At 39.7% G+C, this 23,409-nt stretch overlaps 1 protein-coding gene across 15 annotated transcripts in view; it reads right to left on the reverse strand.

Annotated features, from left to right (window-relative positions):
* Positions 1-23,409, reverse strand: part of LOC110838043 (uncharacterized) — a 102,143-nt gene that overhangs the window by 53,190 nt on the left and 25,544 nt on the right. For all 15 annotated transcript variants that reach the window (XM_022080823.2, XM_022080831.2, XM_022080822.2 and 12 more), the window contains 10 exons: positions 8,864-8,965; positions 7,170-7,302; positions 5,452-5,615; positions 4,416-4,571; positions 3,887-4,015; positions 3,288-3,485; positions 2,252-2,548; positions 1,334-1,531; positions 762-908; positions 127-276 (listed from right to left, as the gene is read on the reverse strand). In XM_022080823.2, the coding sequence (XP_021936515.2) occupies positions 127-276; positions 762-908; positions 1,334-1,531; positions 2,252-2,548; positions 3,288-3,485; positions 3,887-4,015; positions 4,416-4,571; positions 5,452-5,615; positions 7,170-7,302; positions 8,864-8,965 (1,674 nt within the window). The remainder of the gene's footprint in view (positions 1-126; positions 277-761; positions 909-1,333; positions 1,532-2,251; positions 2,549-3,287; positions 3,486-3,886; positions 4,016-4,415; positions 4,572-5,451; positions 5,616-7,169; positions 7,303-8,863; positions 8,966-23,409) is intronic.

Here is a 23,409-nt window from a genome sequence, read left to right on the forward strand (position 1 = left end):
TGGAACATGCAATGCCCCAAGCCAGCTGAAATCTTCTTCAACTGAATGATGATAATGCAGCACAAATTCCAAAAGAGAGAACACAAACCTCTCCAAATAATTTACACGATAATACCAACTAAATACCTTGCCCTGTGCATCCACTGGAGCATCCTTCTGCAGCAGTAGTTTGGCTACATTTAAGTTTCCATACTTGGCAGCTAGGTGAAGCGGTGTAAAACCTTTCTTTGTAGTCGCAGTCAACGATGCACCATGCTCCAACAGCACTGATGCCACCTGGACAAATGCATGAAGAAGAAACACTCATATTGAGTTATTCACTTCAGAAATCAAGAGCAAGGATATATTAAAAAGAAAATGTATGGATTCATTCCCCCATAAAATATCTATGACACAGAGAAACTGTGTTTCCACTACCTGAATATATTAACTTTGTAGCCGGTGAGGGTAAGAGTCGAGGGCTGCCAATACCTCAGCTTTCACTATGAGAAAGAGATGTGAAATTCTTACCAGCAGTAGGTACAACCACTGACAAAACATGTCCATATTATTGCAAATAAACTTTCTATACTTTTACAAAGCAATGCACTCTTCAGTATACTTTGAGAAGAATTACTGCAGACTGCCCCACTTGCCTGACCCCAATTATGTAATAATCTTTCCATAAGATGTTTACAATGACGGAATTGAGAGGTAAGTACAGTGTAACCCTAATGAGCTCCACAGATGCTGTACTTCAAAATGTATACACAAGAACTCACCTCCTCCTGCCCTTCCTTAGCTGCAATGTGAAGGGGTGTATACAGATCCTTGGTGGTTGCATCCACCGCTGCTCCATGCTGTAGCAGCAACATCACAATGTCTACATTGCCAAGTCGTGAAGCTACATGCAGAGGGGTTTGTTCCTCCTTCAGAAAAGAAAGACCAATTAATGTAAAGAAAAAGCAGACACATGACTCTCAGGAGTCTGTTCTACAAAAAATAAGAAGCATATTTTAATATCAATGAAAGACTCTCGGGTTACAAGTCACACCAGGTGGCTGAATGGTGAATAAACCATATCTTCTGCCAACGTTTCGAGAACAATCTCTGCTCTCATCCTCAGTTCACATCGGCAAAAGTGATAAAACTTCACATTCTAAAACAGAGTGGGGTCAGTGGGTGACTGAATCTTTGAAGTGTCTTCTAGTTTCTCCAGTAATAATAATAAATACACATATTCAAGTTAAATAGGAACAGATTAATGATCAGATTACATGATATAACAGAACAGTGTAACACCATGTGAGATTTGTTCTACTGAATGTGAAAGAATATTCAAAATTATACTAACCCTGGCCTTAGCATCCACCTGTGCCCCATTGCGCAGAAGGATGCGGATGATATCTGTCTGGTTTGCTCTAGCTGCCAGATGAAGGGGTGTCTCTCCACGAACAGTAGGGACATCTGGATTGGCATTGTGCTGCAGCAGGTAGATGACAATGTTCATGCAGCCCATGAAACTGGCCACATGCAGTGGTGTAAGGCCCGACTGGAAAAGACTCATTCTGTACTACCAACCTTGATTACCAATAAAACTCAAACACTTCCTCAATTCATTCAACAACTTGCTGAAATTTATCATCTTGTGCTATATGAAGCAAATTCAGAATCCTATGTGTGTGCAATTTTCTGTGTATTATGTGTGCATTCAGGCAGTCAGAAATCTGGAGAATGGGAAACTATAATTATGACTGTGGTTTGTAAACTGGCAGAAATTTAATAAAGGAAATATTCAATTGTAATAGTGAGTGGAATAAATCTGTCTTCCAATTTAAAGAACCCACAACATCTTAATCACTGATTTTTTTTTTCCATGGCGTAATAGTCCTCTGAGAGCCAAAGCCGACTAGCTGGCTGCTGGCCTCACGTTCACATGCCTAAGCAGAGGTAAACGATCATCCAACCAGATATGGGTGACGTGTGGTCAGCACGACGAACCCCCAGCCATTGCTAGTTTTCATGACTGAATTACGCTACCTGTTGTAGCTCCCCAATTTCCTCACGATGCTGGGTTGGCAACGGTCCCATACACCGGTCGAAAATCTCATGAGAAATTTCTTTCCCCGAGACTTGAACCAGCGCGCGTTCCGTATCACCAGTCCGAAGCATGATGCCTCAGACCACGCGGCTATGGCGCGGGACTAATCACTGATATACACGACATTTAAAACTACACACACAACTGCTTCATTAAAACTGTTGTACTCACTTCAGTGGTAGCTTCAATGGATGCCCCATACTTGAGCAACAGTTCAACCACCTTGAGTCGATTTTTCTTGCATGCAATGTGAAGTGGTGTGAAGCCATTAAGCGCTCTTGAATTGGGATCTGCTTTGCGATCTAGCAGCAATTTGGCTACACGGACATGACCACAATGTGCTGCCACATGCAGGGCTGTCAGGTAATCGATTGTTACATCATCCACAGGGGCTCGGTGGTATAACAGAATGCGAGCTGCATCCACATGGTCACCCTGCGCTGCCATGTGGAGTGGGGCCAGTCCATTCTGTACAAACACCATACTCTTGTCAACTCACACCAGTATTTCGTAACACTAATTATAAATTCTGTATTAATATATATTTTTCAGTTATTACTTTACACAGAATTAATGTAAGAATTGAATGGCGAAAAGTTTTCTGTAAATTTATGATGGTTTAAAAAGTACATTCAATATACCAGAACTTCAAGTCTGCTATTCACGTAAGTTCATATGTATGGAGATTTAAGGTTTTCCTGGCAGCAAAAATGTAGATTGTGGTCTTCTGGGTTGTAATGCCATATAACTTTGCAGGTGGTTACCAGTATTTCAGAGGAACATATCACCTCTATCTTCGCAGTAGAAGATGGTGATTGATGTATGCATTATGCTCTTCTGAAATGTTGGCAACAACCTACAAGAAAACAGTGCCATAACCAAGAAAAACAAAATGCAAAGATGTCTTTAGTTATCCTTAGGTCCTTCCTGCCTTAATGAAATATAATGGAGAATAAATTACACCTCTTGTATACATCCACATACAACTGTAAAATAACTTCCAAAAAAATCCTAATCTGGCCTACATGTGTAGCAAGTTCAAGAACTTGCCTCCAGATCGTAACTACCATCTCCTGGCACTTGAACATACAGACTGAATTCTACATATTTAACAGAGCAACATATAGTATTTTCTCTGGACAGATTTATTCCTACTCCTGCAGGTATGCAGAAACTGATTAAGAAAGTGACAAACAAAACTACTTGCCTTAGTTTTGGATCGTATGGGGGCCTTGCTTTCCAGCAGCAAGTCCACAACCTGATCGTGCCCCGACCGTGCCGCACAGTGCAGCGGTGTCAGTCCATCTCGCGTCTTGGCTTCTATATCAGCTCCTTTATTGATAAGCAAAGACACCATGTTGATCTTTCCCCACTTGCAGGCCACATGAAGGGGAGTGATATTGTGCTGCAACCAAGGTAAACAACTAATTATCAGGTAATACAACCACATATTCAACACTGAACATTACTAATATCAAAAGCTGGCTTTAAAGTTTACACCCTCACAAATCATTTCCCAAACATCAATTTTAACATTATCCTACCATCTCCTTTCCAGAATTTCATGTGACCGCTTTCTAACATATTTACCAACAAAACTTTTGCATGTTTCCCTCTGTCTATTTTATACAGACCATCACACAACCTACTGTGTGCCTTAAGAACATTTAAATAATCAAATAAATCACACAGGACATCTTTCAAATCAAACTTCTGTCGTGGTAATGTTTGTCAAAATCTATCAATGGTTATGACAGCACAAAAGTTCACTAGTGATGTGTATGAACTTTCACAACGCTTACTAACCTTGGCAGAGAAGTTGATGTCTGCTCCTCGCTGATGAAGCAAATTGGCAATGCCTTCATTTCCATAGTGTGCAGCTATGTGAAGTGGGGTAAATCCACTCTTTGAAGTTACATCTGGGTTGTGGTCATTCTGAATAGAGAGACAGATATGTAATCATAATCAGAAATGAAGTGGACTAATAAATTTGTCCTTATCTATCTCATGATCTCCAAAATAAATCACTTAGCAAGAAAATAAAAATAAACCAATAGAGAGAGACAAACAAGTAGGTAGATGTTAAAACAAAATGCATAAAAGTGAATACATACGTAAGTAAAGATAAGTAGAAATACATATCTATATAACTGGAAATACATTATATAAAACATGGCAATAAAAGAAAGACATCAGTAACTAAATTTTTCCATTACACAACAATTTTACATTACTTTGACAAAATAAACTCCGAGCACAAAAAGGGTGATACACATTCCTAAATCACATATATCACACAAATTCTCTGAGAACAGAAGCCAAATGCCACACTTACTTGCAAGAGCAAAGCAGCAGCCTTGCAGTCATCCTTCTTGGCAGCAATGTGCAAGGCAGGGAGACGAACTTTACCCCTGGTGTCATTCTCCAGAAGCAGAGCAACTATCTTGTCATGTCCCTGCTGCATTGCCACAGCTAAAGGGGTAAACCCATCCTGAAAAAACCCACCACCCAGTACATTTGAACTAGCATCACCTGTTTTACATTCTGCACATAAATGGTAATAGCTTTTTAACTCTTTAAAGCTGAAGCTCATGTAAATAGTGTAATATTATTTAAGAATTCAGTCTGTACCACAAAGAAAACACAGCAATTCACCATCACAAAAATCAATTAGTTTGCGGTGTGTAAGGAAATAACCACTGTTTACAGTGAGAATCATACAAAATCCACAAATAAAAAATGCAGAATTAATTATTGTTACAGAAGTTGATACACATAGTTACCACTTGGTTTTAAAGGGTTAAAGCCCAACATTTAACTCTTGATGTGACTGAGTCTTTGTGCACACTGTTATTATTGAAGTATGAAGACAGAAAATCTGAATTTTACATCTGTACATAAAGCAGTTACACTGAATAATTACAGACTTATAGTACATGGGGATGTTTTCCCCAAGTTGGGAGTAGAAGGGTGATAGTGATGGTGGTGATAGTGATGATGATGATGGTGGTAAAACTGATCCTAGAGAAATAGGTTGTAAGGTTACACAGTAATTTGAAATAATTCAGAATACAGTCATATTACAGACTTTAACAATGGTAGTCAGATGGTAAGGAGTCAAGAGTCTATCGCTGATTTTGTGATGGTGACAAACCTGCACCTACTCAGGGATAATATGATAACATTAAAATGGATCTTAAAAGGAACAAGGTTAGAAGATATGAACTGTTCTAAACTGGCTCAGGACAAGGACCCCAGGTAGACACTTGTGATGACAGTTATGTCCTGCAAATGTCTAATTACAATAAGGAAAGATTTTTACCAGTGTTGCTAATATATATTGAATTGAAACCATCTTCCAATTCTCATACCTCAGTTGACAGACTCTGATTGGCTCCCTTACTGAGCAGGAATTTGACCACATCATCATGATTCTCCTGAGCTGCCATGTAGAGAGGGGTAAAGCCATTCTGTGATTGCATGTTGACAGAAGAACCTTGCTTTACTAGCAGTTTCACAACATCTGTCTGCCCAGCTAAATAACAGAAACTACATATTAAAATCTGAGAGACACGTTTCAATTCCACTGGTCTACATAGCATGGTGGAAATATGAACATTTAGTGATAAAGCAAAAAGCATATCATGGACAGAATAAAACACAAGGCCAAAAATGGGATGGCATGACGTGAGAACAAACTTCAGCTTATAAAATAAAGTTTGTACCACCAGGTTCTAAATCTGCTGCACTGATATGCCAAAATATCTAAGAAAAATTATTTTAAAAGTGGTTCACTCATACTAGGATATTAAAAATTATTAGAGAGAGAAATGCAACTTTTAAGGATGTTTGAATAGATGAATGAAAGAACACAAAGCACTTTCTAATGGAAGTGTTAAAACATTATTATGGGTAAAGCATTAAGTTCCATTATTTTTCAGAATTTCATCAGTCTTTATGTGTGTGTATGTTCAGTACTATAAAACTGCAAAAGAAACAATTACTCATTCTGGCTAGAACCATGAAAGATGAATAATATTTATAACTTCTGAAAAGTATGACATCCTTTCTTTCCTAAGGAAAAAAATTATTTTTTTTAAAAAATTATTTTACATAATCTCACAAAAGCAGTGATATAAAATGATCAAATATACTGTAAATAATAATAATAATTTTACACATATATATATTTATATGTTGCATATTTGTAGTGTTGCTTGAAAAATGAACTTCGAGTTGTTTATTTTAAATATCTGAATAATTGTATACATAGGTATTCTGTGTAGACAAAATCAAATCATATAGCAGTGGGTATAAACATTTTTATTCCTTTAAAACATAAAAAAGTCTCACATAAATTGTGTAATTACTGTGAAAATGTAACAAAATAACCTTACGCCATTTCCAAGGAAGATTTACTTCAAGGTCTCAAAAACACGAAACATACATATTTCATGAAAATCAGCATAAGAGCTGTGGTAGTCTGATTCCAGAAGACTCTGCTTTCCACTTTAAATCTCGTACATCAAAAAAATTAATTTCTACAAATGTCTTGTACACACTGCAATAATTTGGTTTTTGACAGCGATTGAAAGGTTGGAGAAAGAGATAAACTATCAGCTACAAGGTACAAGGCAGGTTGGTACACAGTGAAGAGGTAGCTAAGTAAAGGGAGAGGCATGGTTTGGTGGAAAGATTCCCGTGGTGGGAGGAATACAACGAGCAGACATACTGACCAACATGGAGAAAAAGATAGAACAACAGATGGAAGGAAGGACAGGTGGATGGAAAGAAAAGGGATGGATGTATAACCTTGAGAATCACTGTGATAACTTGAGGTTACTTCAGGTTACAGTGAGGTAAAGTCAAGTAACAGGTGTAAATCAAGGCAGAAAGCAAACTGCTGAGATATTCTAAGTAACATAAAAAGAAGAGCTAATTTTAAGCAACCTGAAGAATGGTAAGTTGAGCAAGTTAAGTTGGTGAATTAGGTTATGTTTGTTACATTAGGTCAGATTTAGTTGTGTTAGGTCAGACATATATATGCAGATCAGTAACCTGGTTAAAAAAAATAGCAGCCTGGGCTTACCAAGAGAAGCGATATGCAATGCAGTGTTGCCCTTCTTTGTTGCTGCATCGACAGTTGCCCCACGCTTGAGAAGATCTGCTACTATTTCCAGGTGACCATCCTTAGCTGCCAGATGAAGAGCATTGAGGCCATTCTGAACACAAATAACAGTAAAATTTGAGGTTTTCACAGCGGCGAGTATGAAGACTTCTGTCTTCTGGGTTGTTGCGCTGTGTAGTCTGGTCGATGTTAACCAACGTTTCAGAGGTGATACTGCCTCCGTCATCAGGTCGATGAATTGCAACACAGCGCAAAAACCCAGAAGACAGAAATCTTCATAAATAACAGTAGTTAGCAGACACATAGCATATCTCATGTCTCATATTCAAATACTTCAAAACAGATAAAACCAATAAACACAAATTTGAAAAAGGGGGTTAGAAGAGGCATGTGTGAAACATTTAGTAGCAATAATCACAACCAATATGACAGATAATACAAATATTATAAGGGCTGTATGAAAGTTGTAAGGAAACAAGGTAACAACAATGTAAACGGAAATAAAATGCAGGAAATAGATGATCATCAATATTTATCTAATATCACAAATCAAAGCATCTGCGTCATTCAAACACTGTAACCGAGAATTCCATCCCTACTCAAGGCATGATATTTCTATATGATACTGTGTTGTCATGAGAAGAAATAGATTGACTCTGAGCCCAAAGATGGCAAGCTTCTCCCTAAATGTGACTGAATATAATTTAAGCATGTTCCAGACCCCAAAAACCAATTTCTGTGTCAGGACGTAAGGCACGTTAGTCTTCTGAGACCTTCTAGGGCAGAAACAAGTAGCAGCACATAACAAATTACATGCTGGATGACTAAGTGTCAACATCTGCATTCATGAAGGCCCAAAATGTGCAGTTATCTGATGTCTCCATGCAACATACAGCAGACAAACACTGCATTTAAAATAAGCAACAAGCTTATGTATTGTTTTACAAAGGGACTACTGCTGGTCTAACATTTTTAAGAACTTAAGCTCATGACATTAACAGATCGGCTTCTCGATCCGGCCGTCTTCCCCCCCACGGGAAGGTATCCAGGCACCCATTGGACAGAAGCCTGAGTGAAACCCAGAGGGTGAATATAGAAACAACAGTTCACTTGCCAGCCCATCTCTTTACTGACTCAATGGCATATCATAAACGTTTTCTTTCAAAGAGAGGAATAAGGCAGTCATAAAATTGCAGCAAAATAATTGGATACACCCAGCAAAAGCAGATCTTTGTTTCTAGAAACATCATGTCATAAATCTGTAGTTTGTACAAGCCTTCGCGCCACGCCCAGAAGCCCACTGATCCGTTTCGGAACGACCCATTTTTCTGTAATGCAAGAAACCCTACTTAAAGGGGGCAGCTCCAAATGAAATGCGAACTACTGGACCCAGCCGTTCGTTCAAAAACCGTCCTGCTGTTGTGGCAACGGAAAACATGAAAGTATAAGCTCACAAGCACTACGAGGGGTTGAGATTATGCTTCTCTGGTAGATCAGAGAGGGTACAGTGGCCAACTTTTGTAAATATAGTAATTAATATTCAGCCATCAGTTTAATAAAACATTTGAGTTCGAGGTATACTTGTCACGCAACCGGATACAGGCTCTGCATGCTGACATTTGAAAAATGTCAGCATGCCGATATCTTCCACTCACGGCGTTTGCTGTATTGATATCCACCCCGGAGTCCAGGTACTCGATCACCTTCTCCTGATGACCCGCGCGCGCTGCTCGGAGGAACGCTGTGTTCGGGTCCGTCTGCAAAGACAAAAACAGGTAATTTACATAAGGTCACATGAGACACAACAGGAAGGGCTTACCGGTTGTTCTTCGGTAGAAGAGCTTTGAACGTGGCAGTGTGGACCCACGCAAAATTCCGATGACAGAAAATCTGGTGCTAAATGTCACACGAACACCATCAAACGATTTCGATGCGAAGTAATGTTCTAAATTAACACACATTCTGTTTGCACAACTTTGGCGCAACTGGAGTGCGCAGCGGCCTAGCAGTAAGAGTAATCTTAACTCGAGTGTCACGGCGGAGGTTGGGAGAGTAGACCTGCTTCTGACTTCGATTTTGTGCCATAGATGTGATTGTTCTTGGAATAAGTTTTAAATAGAACTACCTGTATTTACGAACATAATCTATCGTTTCTCCGTGCATAAAACAAACAAACCTTCTGACCGAATCTCCCCCTTTGCATATAAAATACGATTAGGGGCACTGTCCCACGCTAGGTTTGGGTTAACACCAAAAATTGACGCAAAAATGTGAGTCTTTAAAATCAGACTGTACTGAGAACTAATATAAGAGGACGTTCAGCAGGCTGTAACAGAGAGGGTGGCTTCAGGAAGACGTATGAATGGCCCAGAAGGTATTATTATACTGAATAAAACACTTTTAAAGAGTTCTATTTCAGTCACCGAGATCAAAAGGAAGGATGGTTAGGAGGGGGGTGTTTTAATGGCTGTCTGCAACATCCCTTTATGTCAGCTGCATCCAAATGGAGTGAACTGCATTTTCACTAGCACATTGCAAAGTTGCTTTTGCGACGACGAAGTTATTTCATGAGTTTTTCGACTTCAATGCTTGCATGGAACATACAACACCAGTCGTCTTGGCCGTTTTTTAAGGTTTGCATTGCCATTTACTGTTGTGGCATTTCGCCAGTGTCATTCTGTACCCCCCCCCTCCCCATATATATCATATCAACTTAACGTCCAGGGCTGTGGAGTTGGTACTAAATTCTTCGACGCCGACTCCTTCATTAAAGCTCAATATCTATTAATAATGGTAAACCTACTATAATGGTAAATGGCACCATAAGAGATTTCATTACCACCACGTGAATCATCGGACCACTTTTTAGATTTATAACCTATATTTAAATATACGTATAATGTTAAAACTTTGCATACCGTGTAGTGTATTAGAATATAAAATAAGCAACAAACAAACTATTAACTCTATAAAAAAGACACTAATGCCATACGCGTTTCAATCTCAAGAGGTCATCATCAGTGGCAACAGGGAAATTAATTCATTTAATCAAAATGGTTTAAAAAATGGTTTAGAAAACGAATGACGAAGTAGTGTATTTTACAAAGAATATCAAGCAACACTACACTAGATGCTGGTATTCACAGGAGTTGAACTCTGCACTTAGCTACTGTGAATACCAACATCTAGTGCAGTGTTGACAGAAGGGTTAATAAACTGCAATGTTGTTAGTTTATGGCCCGGTCTGAACACATTCCCGATAAGGCCAAATTGCATATCGTTCTGTTGTAACATCATATTACAACTGCAGCATCACTTTTGGAGGCGCCAAGTGACCCATCTTTAACGGAGCCGTCTGCAGAGATCTCCTCAAACATGAACTGAACCCACTTCCCTGTATATCAGCGCACAGCCTCAAACACTACGTCGCTAGGAGAGAAAGACGCGGGGTAACCAAAACACTAGGGAACTTCTTCGTGGTTTTGGAGCGCCTCCGACTACTTCCAATAATCGATATGGCTTTCGACCCTGGCCTTCCACGCGATATTGCGTAACAATCCAATTGCTTTTAAAAGTCGCAGATAGCGCAAGGCCACATACCAGAGAAACTCAAAACGGGGGAACTGCCAGAAAGTAAAAGAATCGTGTAAAACGTTTCTGAACTACGTATCTTTTCATCCTTCCGCGTTTGTTTCTCTCTATGCTCTTAAAAGAATTAACCTCCTCCGAGCTAAAATCTCATTAATTAATACAAATGCCTCTATAAATCTGTGAAGTGCAAATTCTTTTCAATCTTGCGTAGTTATGACATGAGACCTTACGTCGACATTTTGTTCAATCCCATAATAACCAACGCAGAATTCGAAATGGTTTTTGCAACTGCCATTGGAACTCACAAAACTTTCGGTCTGATGAACTTCTAAGCCCTTGTCTGGAGAGACTGATAAAAAAAACCCTTGACACTCCTCGTAGCAGACGGGTGCAAGACACAGGAAATGTGGAGAGTCCAAGTTTCCCTCTCGAGTTGGCCTCCAGCTGTTTGTCGACGACGATCGAGTTAGACTATCAGCGCTTTGAATTACTGAGTCAACAGAAAAATGGTTTCCTCACAAGAAGTGAAGTTAAAAATAGTAAATATCCAAAGTCACCTCCAAGTGCTTTCCTCGTCACGAACCATGAACGGAAATTCTTCAATATATAAACATGTCTATACACGTGCTTAGCGTCAAGCCATAATGGGGTACAGGGGCGTGGAGGATCACCGTTAGGTACATAGAGGGAAGGATGAGTAAATCGCAACACGCCCATCAAGAATGGTTCAGCCCTGATGGTCAGCTCGAAACTAGTAGCTTAGCAGTACCCAACACGGAAGCTTGTATTCGCATGTCCCCTTTAAGCGTTAAAATGTTATTCCTCCATGAAACACCTGCAGTGAGGAACTTCATCCCAAGCATCTAAATCAGTGGCCTCCAACGTGGTGCCCGCGGGCGCCAAGGCTTTTTTTTTTTGGGTGCTCGGGTTGATACAGAAAGGGGTTATACTGAATAATGAAGGCTGTTCAACCATGAACATCATAAAATCAAAGCACAGATCTCGACTTACTGACGCCCATCTTGACGATTGCTTGCGAGCAGAAACATCATCCTACACTCCCAAATTTGAAAAACTGGCCGATGAAATGCAGCGCCAAACATCAAACTAACCTCCCACTTGAGTAATAATAATTGTACTTATAAAAGTACGTATTTTTGATTGCATCATTAAACGTCGTGTTGTTTTGTGTATTATTTGGTGTCCATATCTTATTTGTCCAGAGAAGAGAAAATTTGGCTTTGTTAATTGGTTGGTGCCTGCCACGATCTCATAAACTCTCAAATGTGCCCGTAGGCACAAAAAGGTTGGGGACCACTGATCTAAATGGTATTTAAACAATTTCCCAAAAGTTGGCATGCCCGGGAGAAAGCGTCTTGCATTTTACAGATAAAGTCTGTATTATGTTGTTATTTAAACCCTTTTCCGCATCGGACGTATTAAATGTCCCCTTCCGATCTCAGAGGCGAAAACATAATGTGTAATGAATGAAATGGGAGTTTGAATCAAATGAAAATAAAGAGAGAGACAGGGACAAAATAAAGAAACAAACGACGAAACAAAAGAAAGGAAAAGTCTGTCTGTAAAAAATGTCAGGACATTGTTATTTTTAAATGGCGTTGTAAAGGGACAACACCTGATGCAACGCATATTTGCAGCGTGAGTGGGCAGCTTCCTATGTCAGGCAACACGCCGATGAAGTCACCACATATAAGGCAATGAATTGCAACGAAACTACACGGTGACTAATAAGTCATACGCCAACAGTTCGAATGCAATAATAAATATTCTTTAGGGATGAACTGGAGTAACCTCGCAGTATTCCCGAGAGACTTCATAACGAAAACTGAAATAAAGACAAGCAGTACAGTACTCAATAAAATGTCAATATCCTGCCAAGATTTACAGGTGCAGAGTCGGCCTACATCTTCACTGCTTACAAAATAGACTATTCAGTCTGTCGAGTTTCCACGTTTTCAAAGACATCCCATAACTCACCTGACAGATTGAAGCAAACTAACAAAGCCTTGTTAGTTTACGAAGGCCGAGATCATAACGCAACATTTCCAGAATGCAAACAGTATTAATCACTAGACAACAAATTGAAAACAATATTATAAAATATTACGATACAATACCGAAAGTAGTGCCTTTGATTAAAATAAACGTTCTGCCTGAAAACAAAAACATAAATAAATCACGCCTTTAACGTTCTAACGGTCAAAAATGTAATTATGGAAAGAAAAGACGTTAAAAACAGACAATGGAAACTTACCCCAAGCCACTTCAATTAAGTTTACATTTTTACATCACATCAGTTCCATTTGAATATCATCTTCCCACCGTCCTTACGCCTAGGTCTCAAGTGTTCTACAAAGCTCCTCATTATATAATGTTGTATATTTTACTGTTGTTCCAATTCGCATTCATAAAGAATTGTATTTGATGGAGCGCTGCTAAAGATCCAACTAACCCACCAAGAAAATCTTCAGAGACAGGAGACTACTAGCAGTCATAATTTACTTGTTCTTTTTAAGGTGAGCACGTGATTCTGCAGACGTCAGCTGCCAAGTTAGGAACATGATATCAAGTGTAGCCTCCAGAATCAAACCAGGATCAACACTTCACAGTAAATGAATAGACACGTAGGACATGAAACTGGGTAGATCCCAGAGGCGATGTGGTCACCGCAGTGGGCGAGATGGAGGTGGGATTCTTCCCTGGGAACAACTGGAATGCTTCGCCGAGATTAGAATCCTCCACTCTCTCCACAGACCACCATCGCCTGGTATTTAGGCGCAGATGTAGATTTTGCATTTATCTGTTTGCAGATTAATATGTTTTGAACACAGACATTAAAGACGGGCGTCAACGTGATACATTTTAAAGTTCCGAAGGATCAGATTTTAGCGGTTTGAACTGCTCGTATTATTAGTATGTTCGTAACAAGCTTCCATACAAATTTCACGTGTCGTAACTACATCATCAGACAATGGTTCTTTAAGTTTTGTGGTGTTGGCTGATTCATTTGGCCCTTCACCAATATTATGTTGGGCATTGGTCACTGTCTGAAGAAAATAATACACACAGCGGATCCAAAATCTGCTCTGTTCTCGTCTTCTGATGACTGTTTAAAATTATTATTATTAAATGAATTGAATTATTATTATTATTATTTCCCCATTTGGCAGGGTGTTTACTTCTACGTACCTCAGACAAACCTTGCCCCTGAGGTACATATTGCAGCAGCTATTTTTGAAATAAATTTTGCTTTTAATACAGATTTCGTCTGAGGCATTATTATATATTTTACATCAGCGTCTTTCTAATGATTTATTATTATTTGCTTTAATCTAAAATCTGTTTTAACTCAGACCCGCTGTTAATATTCATGCTCGTATGTACCCACTTCATAAAACATAATTTGAGGGATACGTGTGTGCTGTGTAAATTCGGAAGCATCTATTCTCAATTTGGGGTCATTCCGAAGGCAGACTTGTAAACCTCAACAAAAACCACACAGACAATGAAGTCGCGAACTTTTCCGGAAATTGAAAGTAAAAACGTTAGGACCTACGATTCGAACGTAGAGACATGAATACGTCCATGACACAGGATATCTTACTGATATGCAACACTGTGTTCGAAACGGAAAATAACAACATGGCGACGGATAAATATTCATATTTGTCTTTTCACTTCATGGCAATAACAGACAAACAACTGAAGGCGGCTGAAATATATGAAGCATTTCTTTCGGTCCCTGAAAATTATCCTACCAAAACGAACAAGACGTGAACTTTGATGTTAATGTTTACAACATCAAGCATTCCTCGATTTCATGTTCTCTTTTTACAGGAAGAAATATCAGAAGCTGAAATAATCACAAAGTGAAGAATTGTGGTAAGGACATGCCGGTAATGCAAGTCAGCCAAGTGTATTTATCAATCTTACACTGAGGTCAACCGAATTACATCACTACCCGACTTAACACGTACCACACACGGCCCACATTGTCATTACGTCAGTGGCTACGTCCAGAACTGCCACTTATTGGCACACACACTTAGCGACCCCCATACCTTAAGCTCCTCTTCAACATGTTTACGGACACAGTTAAGACTGTTCGTGTATAGACCAAACCTGGCCGTTAAAAAAATGCGTGCTTTAAAACTGAAACGATAAAATCAAATGAGTTTGACTTTTTGGTGTATCTGCTGGTGTGTCTGCCGCTGTGGGTTTAGGATTTATAACTGCGTAATGTGCGTGCTCACGAGGGTCACGGGTAAAACTGGCTGACCTACCCATATCCGAAAACCTGGTGAATAAGAACTGCTTTTATACCTAGGAGTCCAACAAATTTCCGAGATTATTTTGCATTCTAATATTTGTGTTTGCTTTATTTAAAATCCTGATATCTGCGCATATTTATCCATAAATCCGTGTTTATTTTGCATCTTCACATATATAAACAAGGTCATGTTTGTTAGCAGCGTAAAAACGCAAAACAGAAAATAAATTCTGACAGTACAATATCCTATACGATAACTCTGAAGGGATTTTCATTCACTTGCGTTCTGTATGGGGGGGGGGGGGAAACCTTGAAAAGCAAATGATATCCTTTACGTAATTACCACGAAAGCAGTCTTCCAACCTTTGACACTTAAAACTCAACATCTGCATTCCTGAACTTGGAAACAAATTGCATAACATGTTTCAAGGCAGGCCTTTCCACATGCGGAATCTTCCAACAAGCAGGTTTAAGTAGCGGTAACTCGCTGGAATTGTACTCGGTGGTACCCGATTCGAAACTCATCTACGAGAATGGCTGACTTGGGCATGGTCTTAATCGTGGCCAGGATCAAGACAAATGATGCAACAATATTTCAAGCATGAAACAACAAATCCTTCCTTCCAAATTCCCACCTCAAAACTATGTAATATCTGCATCTAAAGAAATGTAGTTAAATACGTAAACAATAAATTAATATAAGTTATGTTGCATAAAGTTTTCCTAAGTAGAGTGACTTTTCAAAACTGTTCCATAATTCCAAATAATTTACTATATTCAGATCTTCTATGATCCATTAAGACATAAAATGAAATGTTTCAGTCAGAGTTATTTTTTCAAATTCAAAACATCGATTTACTATAAACGTAAGCCCACATGTATTTTAAGTCACGTCGAAATGAACGCTTCCTTATTACAACACGGGGGCTTGCAGGATTTTTCACCTGTTTGGGCCCCCACTTTAGTGAAAAATTGTTTCTACATGAGATGAGGTTCTCATTCCGAAAAGTCGGTATCTACCTACAAATCCACACGATCTTACAACCTAGAAGACCAACACGTGCCACTAAGTCTAAAAATGTATTACAGCGTTTGACACACTGGGCCTATTAAAATAAAACATTGGGCCTATACTAAAACTCCTTTTGACATACAAAACTCAGCAAGCTCACTTCAAATAATACTTATATAAATCGGTTTTAACAGTATTAACATTGGCTTATCATGCCTATATACGAAAATTCTGCAATTCCTGGAATATAATGTTCCTAAGCGACCAATACTATATAACGTAATCCATAATTAAAGTGAAGTAGAAAGTTATTAATAACGAACGAACCTAAATAAATTCTGAAACTTGTTTATAACATGTCCCGCAGGGAATTCCTCTACTCCCGGAAATATAAAATAAGAACGCCGTTGGATGCAAGTAAATCCAATTAACATCCAGTTTTCACTTTCAAACGCCACCAAAGCGAGAGGAAAGTATGTCAATTGTCCATTAACTCCAATCGTCATCACGCGAGCTTCGAACAATCAAAACTACGACTAAAATGCTTATCCCTATGCATGAATACCAACTGTAATTTCTGCAAATGTAGACTAACAATTCGTTAACTGCAGCTGTCATGGAAACAGAAACACGCTATTTTCAAGAACATTCAATAAGTCAGTCAGTCAGTCAGTCTGCCTGTCTGTCCATCCGACTGAATCCTAGTTACAAATAGCCGCGTGTTAATTAAATAATAATTTCAAATAAATAAAAAATCCAAAGTCGAGCCACACGGAATATAATCACAGTTTAATAAACACATAACTTTCTTTCAAGCACAGCGGTAAATCACCTATTCAACATTTCTGAATTTACCCACGATATATTTTGGGGTTCCTTATGATTCTCAGAATAAATAGCGATTATTTATCTTAAAGCCATTAACCAACTGATCTTTGCAAAGCAGACTTGTTTTCTTTGCGGTGGAACTAAATCTTTAAATAATATTTATAAAGAATTTCAGCTTGGAAAGTTAAATGAATTCAATAACAACCTCAAGCAGGAGAAAATAAACAAACAAACGAATCCGATAATAGCAGCCACAGGGTTCAAATACGGACCCGGCGTATGGATACAGCCCATAACTCGAAAGCCAAACACCTCGGTGTTTTATACCTTCAATCAATGTCTTTCGCTCCTGGTTAACAGAATAAGGGAGGTGGCCTACGTACCTTCAGCCGCAGATGGAAATTGCCCACAAGGCCCTTGTCACGTTCGCAGAACGTATATACGTCTATTCACTAAACTCAGCACAAATTCAGAGCCGACTATAAATAAAGTCATTAGCCTTGCAGATACATAGTTACTTTTCAGGGGGGGGGGGGGGGATGTACTGATTGGTTTTAAGGCACTTCAATTACGACATCATATAGATTTACGTTTGGCTTATTAATTTCCTGTCATCAATAAAATCGGCATCTGACTTATTCAAAGATATGTCGGGGCTTTCCTTAGTAATTCCTGGCAAATGACGGACAGTACATGAAAACAGCCATGGACCACTCCTTTCCATATCTCCCCTATTCATATATAGGCCATTATCTCTCTCGACTCTTCGTAACTCGAGTAATTAATACACCGTCAAGTTGTATATAGAATAATAGCCACTCCGCTTTTACCCTTCATATTCCATCCTCAAAAATTGCTTGTTTTATGGTGTCCACTTTATAAGATTTTTGTTCTGTGACTTTTATCTTCTGAGACGTAATCACTCTAAAATTACAGTGCTGTTAGTCGACGAATATCATTCCACCACTGTTCTACATTCACTCTATAATCATCAGAGGTCCATTTGAGGCCCAATTCCAGACAGACAGTCTCATTCCATTGCAACAACAAAAATATAAATGTGAGTACGCCTACTTTCTGAAAAATAAAGTGGTGTTGCGGCTGTACCGCCTCCTTGTGCAGCTACAAATTTCATTTTTAAAATCTGGTAGCTCTACTCAAAGCCCAACGGAGGACAAGAAAAATTTCAGAGTCGCAGAAACGTTGCGATTGTCGCTTGCAGAGGGAATCCAGAGTTTAAGCTGTGAGATCCAGTATTAGATCACCCGCCAAGAGCACTTGAAATGTTTCTCCCACATGTCGAAAAACGTCGAATATCCTTGGCCTCAAAATATCTGGCAGCAATGACCTCCTCGGTTTACTTTCTAAAACTAGACATCCCGCGATGATCTTGCGGCATAGAGCAATGCTCAGTGTTACATGTATTTTACGTATGTAATCAAAAAATCTCTACTGACTGTCACCTAGCAACGGTCACGCCTCCAAAACAGACAACACAGTAAGAGATTCTGCTCCTCCTCATTGTAACTTGATTCCTCGCTTTTTTCTGTCTGTAACCTAAAAGTGTAGCGCCTCTGATGCATATAATTACTTCAACCTGTAAAAGTATTTTTCACAAAATTTTCACTGCGAGTTTGTTAACATGCAACTGAAACATTTGTCCAGTTTGCGCAAAATGGACTACTAGTATTACTGAACATCAAGGCCTAAGACACAATTAGAAATGAGTTACGTGAATAAATGATGAATAGATAAAATGCCAAAATTTGTGGCCATTATATGTACATGCATTATGAGTCATATTTTTGGTAACCTCCATCATCAAGGCTACCGGATTACACGGCGCTACAACCCAGAAGACAGCCATCTTCGAGTCCGTTCTACTTTACAAAGATATCGTGTGAGTGTAAAAGTGGTTTATAAGCCATTAACAGTTATTATTTATTTAGTGTTTTGTCCGACGACAGGTCCATATGAACAGGATCCTTCCATCCTTTTCTCGGACTGGGACCTGTTCATATACGTTCTTGGCAGATAATCCAGAAGTGGTTTGCCATTGCCTTCTTCTGTGTGTGAATGCCACGGAGAAACCGGGGAAGCCCCCGGAGGAAAACTCCGTGTTGCGTAGACCACGGCATTGCCCAACACAAGTTATAAATTCGGGCACCGCCGGGAATCGAACTCGAGACCCCCAGTAGGAAAGATAAACTCAGAATTCAACAAGTACTCTGTTCGAATCTCATAGTCAGTTTGTCACCAGCCATTCTGAGGCTCTTAAAATAGGCCACTGCCACTTCCTTTCAAGTTCATTCCCATTGCCTTCTATAAACGGAATGGGTGAGGTAAAAACAAGAACTCCTGTCTCTTATTTGGAAATTTCCGGGTTCAAATCTCGGCCCTGAGACAAGCTATTTTGACCCGGGTCTTTCTAATTATCTTCTGTTCTTCCAGGAAAATTCCCGGGATATTACACTAAAATAGGCCACGAACGCTTTCTTTCTGTCCAATTAATTAATCTTTCATTCGGCGCCACATAGTCTCAGCTACTAACAGCGTCGTTAAATAAATCACAGACATTCACCTAGTCGTGACAAACAAATTCAGATTGCTTATTAACAAAATGCCAAGCTAGTTAACATCTCTGGCGAGTTAATTAACAAACGTTCTAAACATCTGCGAATGAAACGTGTTCTCTATCTTAATTTGTTTACAAACATGTGTACTTACACGGACGATCAGTAAGAAACACAGTATGCAAGACTTATTCAGTCCATCAAACAACTAAGACACGTTGAACGAACTGTTACGACCACAAGCAAAACCACAGATACGCCAATTAACCAGGTAATCCGAAGATGACTGTTTTCTGGGTTGTCCCGCAGCTTTCTTCATACTCGCCGCCGTGAGAACCTGAAATTTTACCAAGTAATCTTCCCAGATCATTTTTTTCCTTAATGGTGATAGCATTTTCCGGCCTACAGAGACCTACATTTGTCACGTCCTACCCGCTCAGCCAACCTAGTCCGGAACAATAGATCACAAACGAAAAGGCTGAGGAAGCAGTCTGCAGTGCAGTGAACCATGCGTTTCTGCGCATTATAAATGGAGTTTCAGCGGTTTAGTGCAAAAAGGATGCAACTCCCTCATCATATTTAGGACTTCGGGACAAATTGTGTAAGAACAGCTGATCTGTAAATACACATTGATTACATGAATGTCTGATTCATTAGCTAATTTATTCATTCATTCATTCACACACTGTTGGTTACTATTGGCCTTAATCTACCTCTGTTATACAGCAGCAAATGACTAGTTAACAATGAATGACAAACTAGTAATGACGTGAAATAAAACTAATTATCAACTGTTAGGCGCTTTCCCAGCCGAGATTCGCGGCTATATTCAAGTATATTTTTCTTTCATATTGGATTTAAATTAAAATCGCTAAGAAATTTACTGACGACCTCCAATCATGGGCGGTGGCGACAAAGGTGGGGGGGGGAGGTTTCTAGGTCAATCAACTGCAACAATCAGCCCCACCCCCACACTTTGGAAAAAAAATTAAAAACTGGAAACATGAAACAGCAGGAAATAAAGGCCTACTAATATCAATCCCAAAAATAATATCCTTTATTTTTCTTCTTGCGTAAATACAAAAGCGTTTAACAGCTTAAGGCTTACAAGTTTTCAGCACACTTTGTGACTGGTCTACGCCCCTCCTCTTACCCCCTGTATCGATTTTACACTTCATGACGTAAGTAGTTCATCACTCATAACGCTTGCTGCAAACCTCGTTCGTAGGAAAGATAAAGAGTTTTTATTTTTTACACTAAATGGGAGTGGAGTTCAGAAGACTGACCCTGGTCGAAGATAAATGGGTTACGTCTGCATACAAGAGTGTTATGCAGAGGGCATTTAACAAACTCGTGTGTTACGTTAACTAAATGGCGTACATGCAGGTCGGTTCTTTATAGTTTAGGTTTTGTGCGTTAATATAATGCAATCGTGCCACGGGCCGCAATTCTCGGCCCCAAGCCTTCAATACGAAATGTCATTAAAATACATTTGAGTGACTAGAGATAACGCGTGTGCACATAGAAAGATGAATACTAAACCCGGGCGTGTGCGCAAAGAACACACGAAAGACATTTTCGCACTGAAGGGACAGCCGAATTCTTCAACTGCTTGCCTTCCTTCCACGGTCCCGTTCCAAACACGCCGTTTACGACCTCGCAAAAGATACTGTTGTTTCGGGTCTAAGCGCTTCGGTCCAGCCTGACATTTCAGAAAAGTGAACGCCTCGTGCAATTGGCCCCCAGATGAGTCTCTCATTAAGCAGTTCGATCTGTTCGTCCAAGTGACGTAACGAGCTGAGTTGCTGGTTTCATATGATAGTGTTTAAGTTATCATCTGTCAAGTGAAGTTCTTAGGCGTCGCGATGGCCATAAAGACGCCAGTCTGCCCATTTTGTGATCAATAACAAACATAATAACCTCAAGTATGACGTCAGACAGCACTTGTCCAAAGCCATCCTACGGTCTGAATTAATAAAGTAACAATTTTGAAAAGCTGCTGCTAAGAAGAGAAAGGGAGAAAGGTTGGTATCACAAGAACTGATGCCTGGTCTCTACATTCAGAAAGAGCCATTTATGAACAAAACACATCTTAACAGATCATGACTGCAAGCCCGACTTTAAAGAATCCGCAACATCACCAACTCTTTTACCTCTTTCATGCTGTCATAAAACAGACGTCCTCCTGCTTCATCCTTTCCAGTTCAACCCTAACCTCATTCAACAGTTGACAGAGCGTCCTTAAAAATCACAAACAACCACTACTAACCATATTAGTACCAAGCTTCAATCGTGAAGGAGCTATTTATCCGCGTGCTGAATGTCATTGTCTTCTCGCGTCGGTCTACTTGTTGCAATCGATACTAATTACAGAAGTCATCATTGTAGGTCTGCATATTAGATGATTGTGTTCGTTGCAGTAAAAAACCAGTTTTCCGGGAGGCTCGATGGTTTCCTCTCGCGCACGGCTGGCAGAAACAGTGTGTTTCAAATATCCAGCACTTTGCTGATCAGAATAATTGTAGTAATTCCAATTATTAATCTCTACAGGCCTACTAATTAACAAAATCAGATCTGAAGGTTCAGTTCCGCTAACTCCACATCCCTCCCACAGCACAGATCCAAAGCTCACGCCTTTCCACAGTCACTTCCTCACACCTCCCGTCATCAAAACCAATCTCTAAGACATAGAAAATAATTTGTTATATGGGAAGGAAGGAGGAAAATATGTACTATGAAACCCCGGAATTTACCATCGAATGTTAAAAAAAAGTCAACCAGTGGCAGATGCAAATAAAACGACCGAACTGAGCACACAGGTGTCTCCCCATTAAAAATCCTAAAATTACAAGATGCACTCAGTTAATGCAGAATGCTGAACATTGGGGGCACCTTGTAGTTTCTTGTTAACGGGTATGCGTTCCGCTCCACGCGTCCTGCAACCTCGGTGCCAACTGTACCGAGACAACAGCGGTCAGTCGGCCGGCCCAGGTCGCAGTTTTGAACAAAAAGTGATCTCTGCAGACAGTAAAAAAGGCACACTTTTGGTCAGCTGCTCTACTGATGATAGGGATTTTACAAGCCACCAGTAACTGGATCTCTGGTTACAAATTTCAGAATTTGCATCCATACTGCCCAGCTGGAGGAATTTGTCCAGCTTCACACGCGAGGATAACATCAAAAAGGATCTTGATATTCGAACTGGATTGAAAGAAGTAGCTCTGAATAGGAAGGCTAAGAAGGTTCGGATTCCATAAATCAAGTTATTCCTGCACCAAAGGTGGAAATATCAAAGCAATGTCCTGCGCCATGTAGTCAGATACGGCTCCAAGTTTATCTAGCTTCTCTCCTTGGTTCACAGCGTCTTGGGTTAGCTATCTGACTCTACAGCTGCAACTGGGGAATTAGTTCTTTTCCACCACCAAAGAAAAGGTACAACTACACATTCACAAGCTTCCCTTTACTGAAAAAGCCCAAAACGAATTTCTAATGTCTGATGCAATGTTACGTATAGTGGTAAAATCCCTGAATGCGTTTTCTCATTACTGTAACCACAACGGGTGAGACTCGCCCTGCTATCCTGGTGTTTGGGGGAGGAGGTACCAGGCACATTCTTCCTGAAGTTAAGGGTTCGTGGTCGCCTCTATACACGTTTCACAGCAAGCTTTAAACTTAAAATTAAAAATCTATTGTAAAATCTGTACCCGATTTACAATTTAGCCAGAAACTTTAACATGGACGAGCTGAACCAAATATAATCAAAATCCGTTCATTCTGATTCGACGGATGACAGAAGTAATATCTCCCCCCCCCCCTCCAGGAAACTGGTTAATGGTAAACCTTCTTTCTGCGCTAATTCGCAAGCCATGAAGGCGCATAAAGGCACACAAAGGCGCTGGAGGTGAA

The sequence above is a fragment of the Zootermopsis nevadensis genome, unplaced genomic scaffold (genome assembly GCF_977971745.1).
Source record: "Zootermopsis nevadensis isolate Lab colony 2312 unplaced genomic scaffold, Znev_1.0 Znev_ptg000030l, whole genome shotgun sequence".
NCBI lineage: Eukaryota > Metazoa > Arthropoda > Insecta > Blattodea > Termopsidae > Zootermopsis > Zootermopsis nevadensis.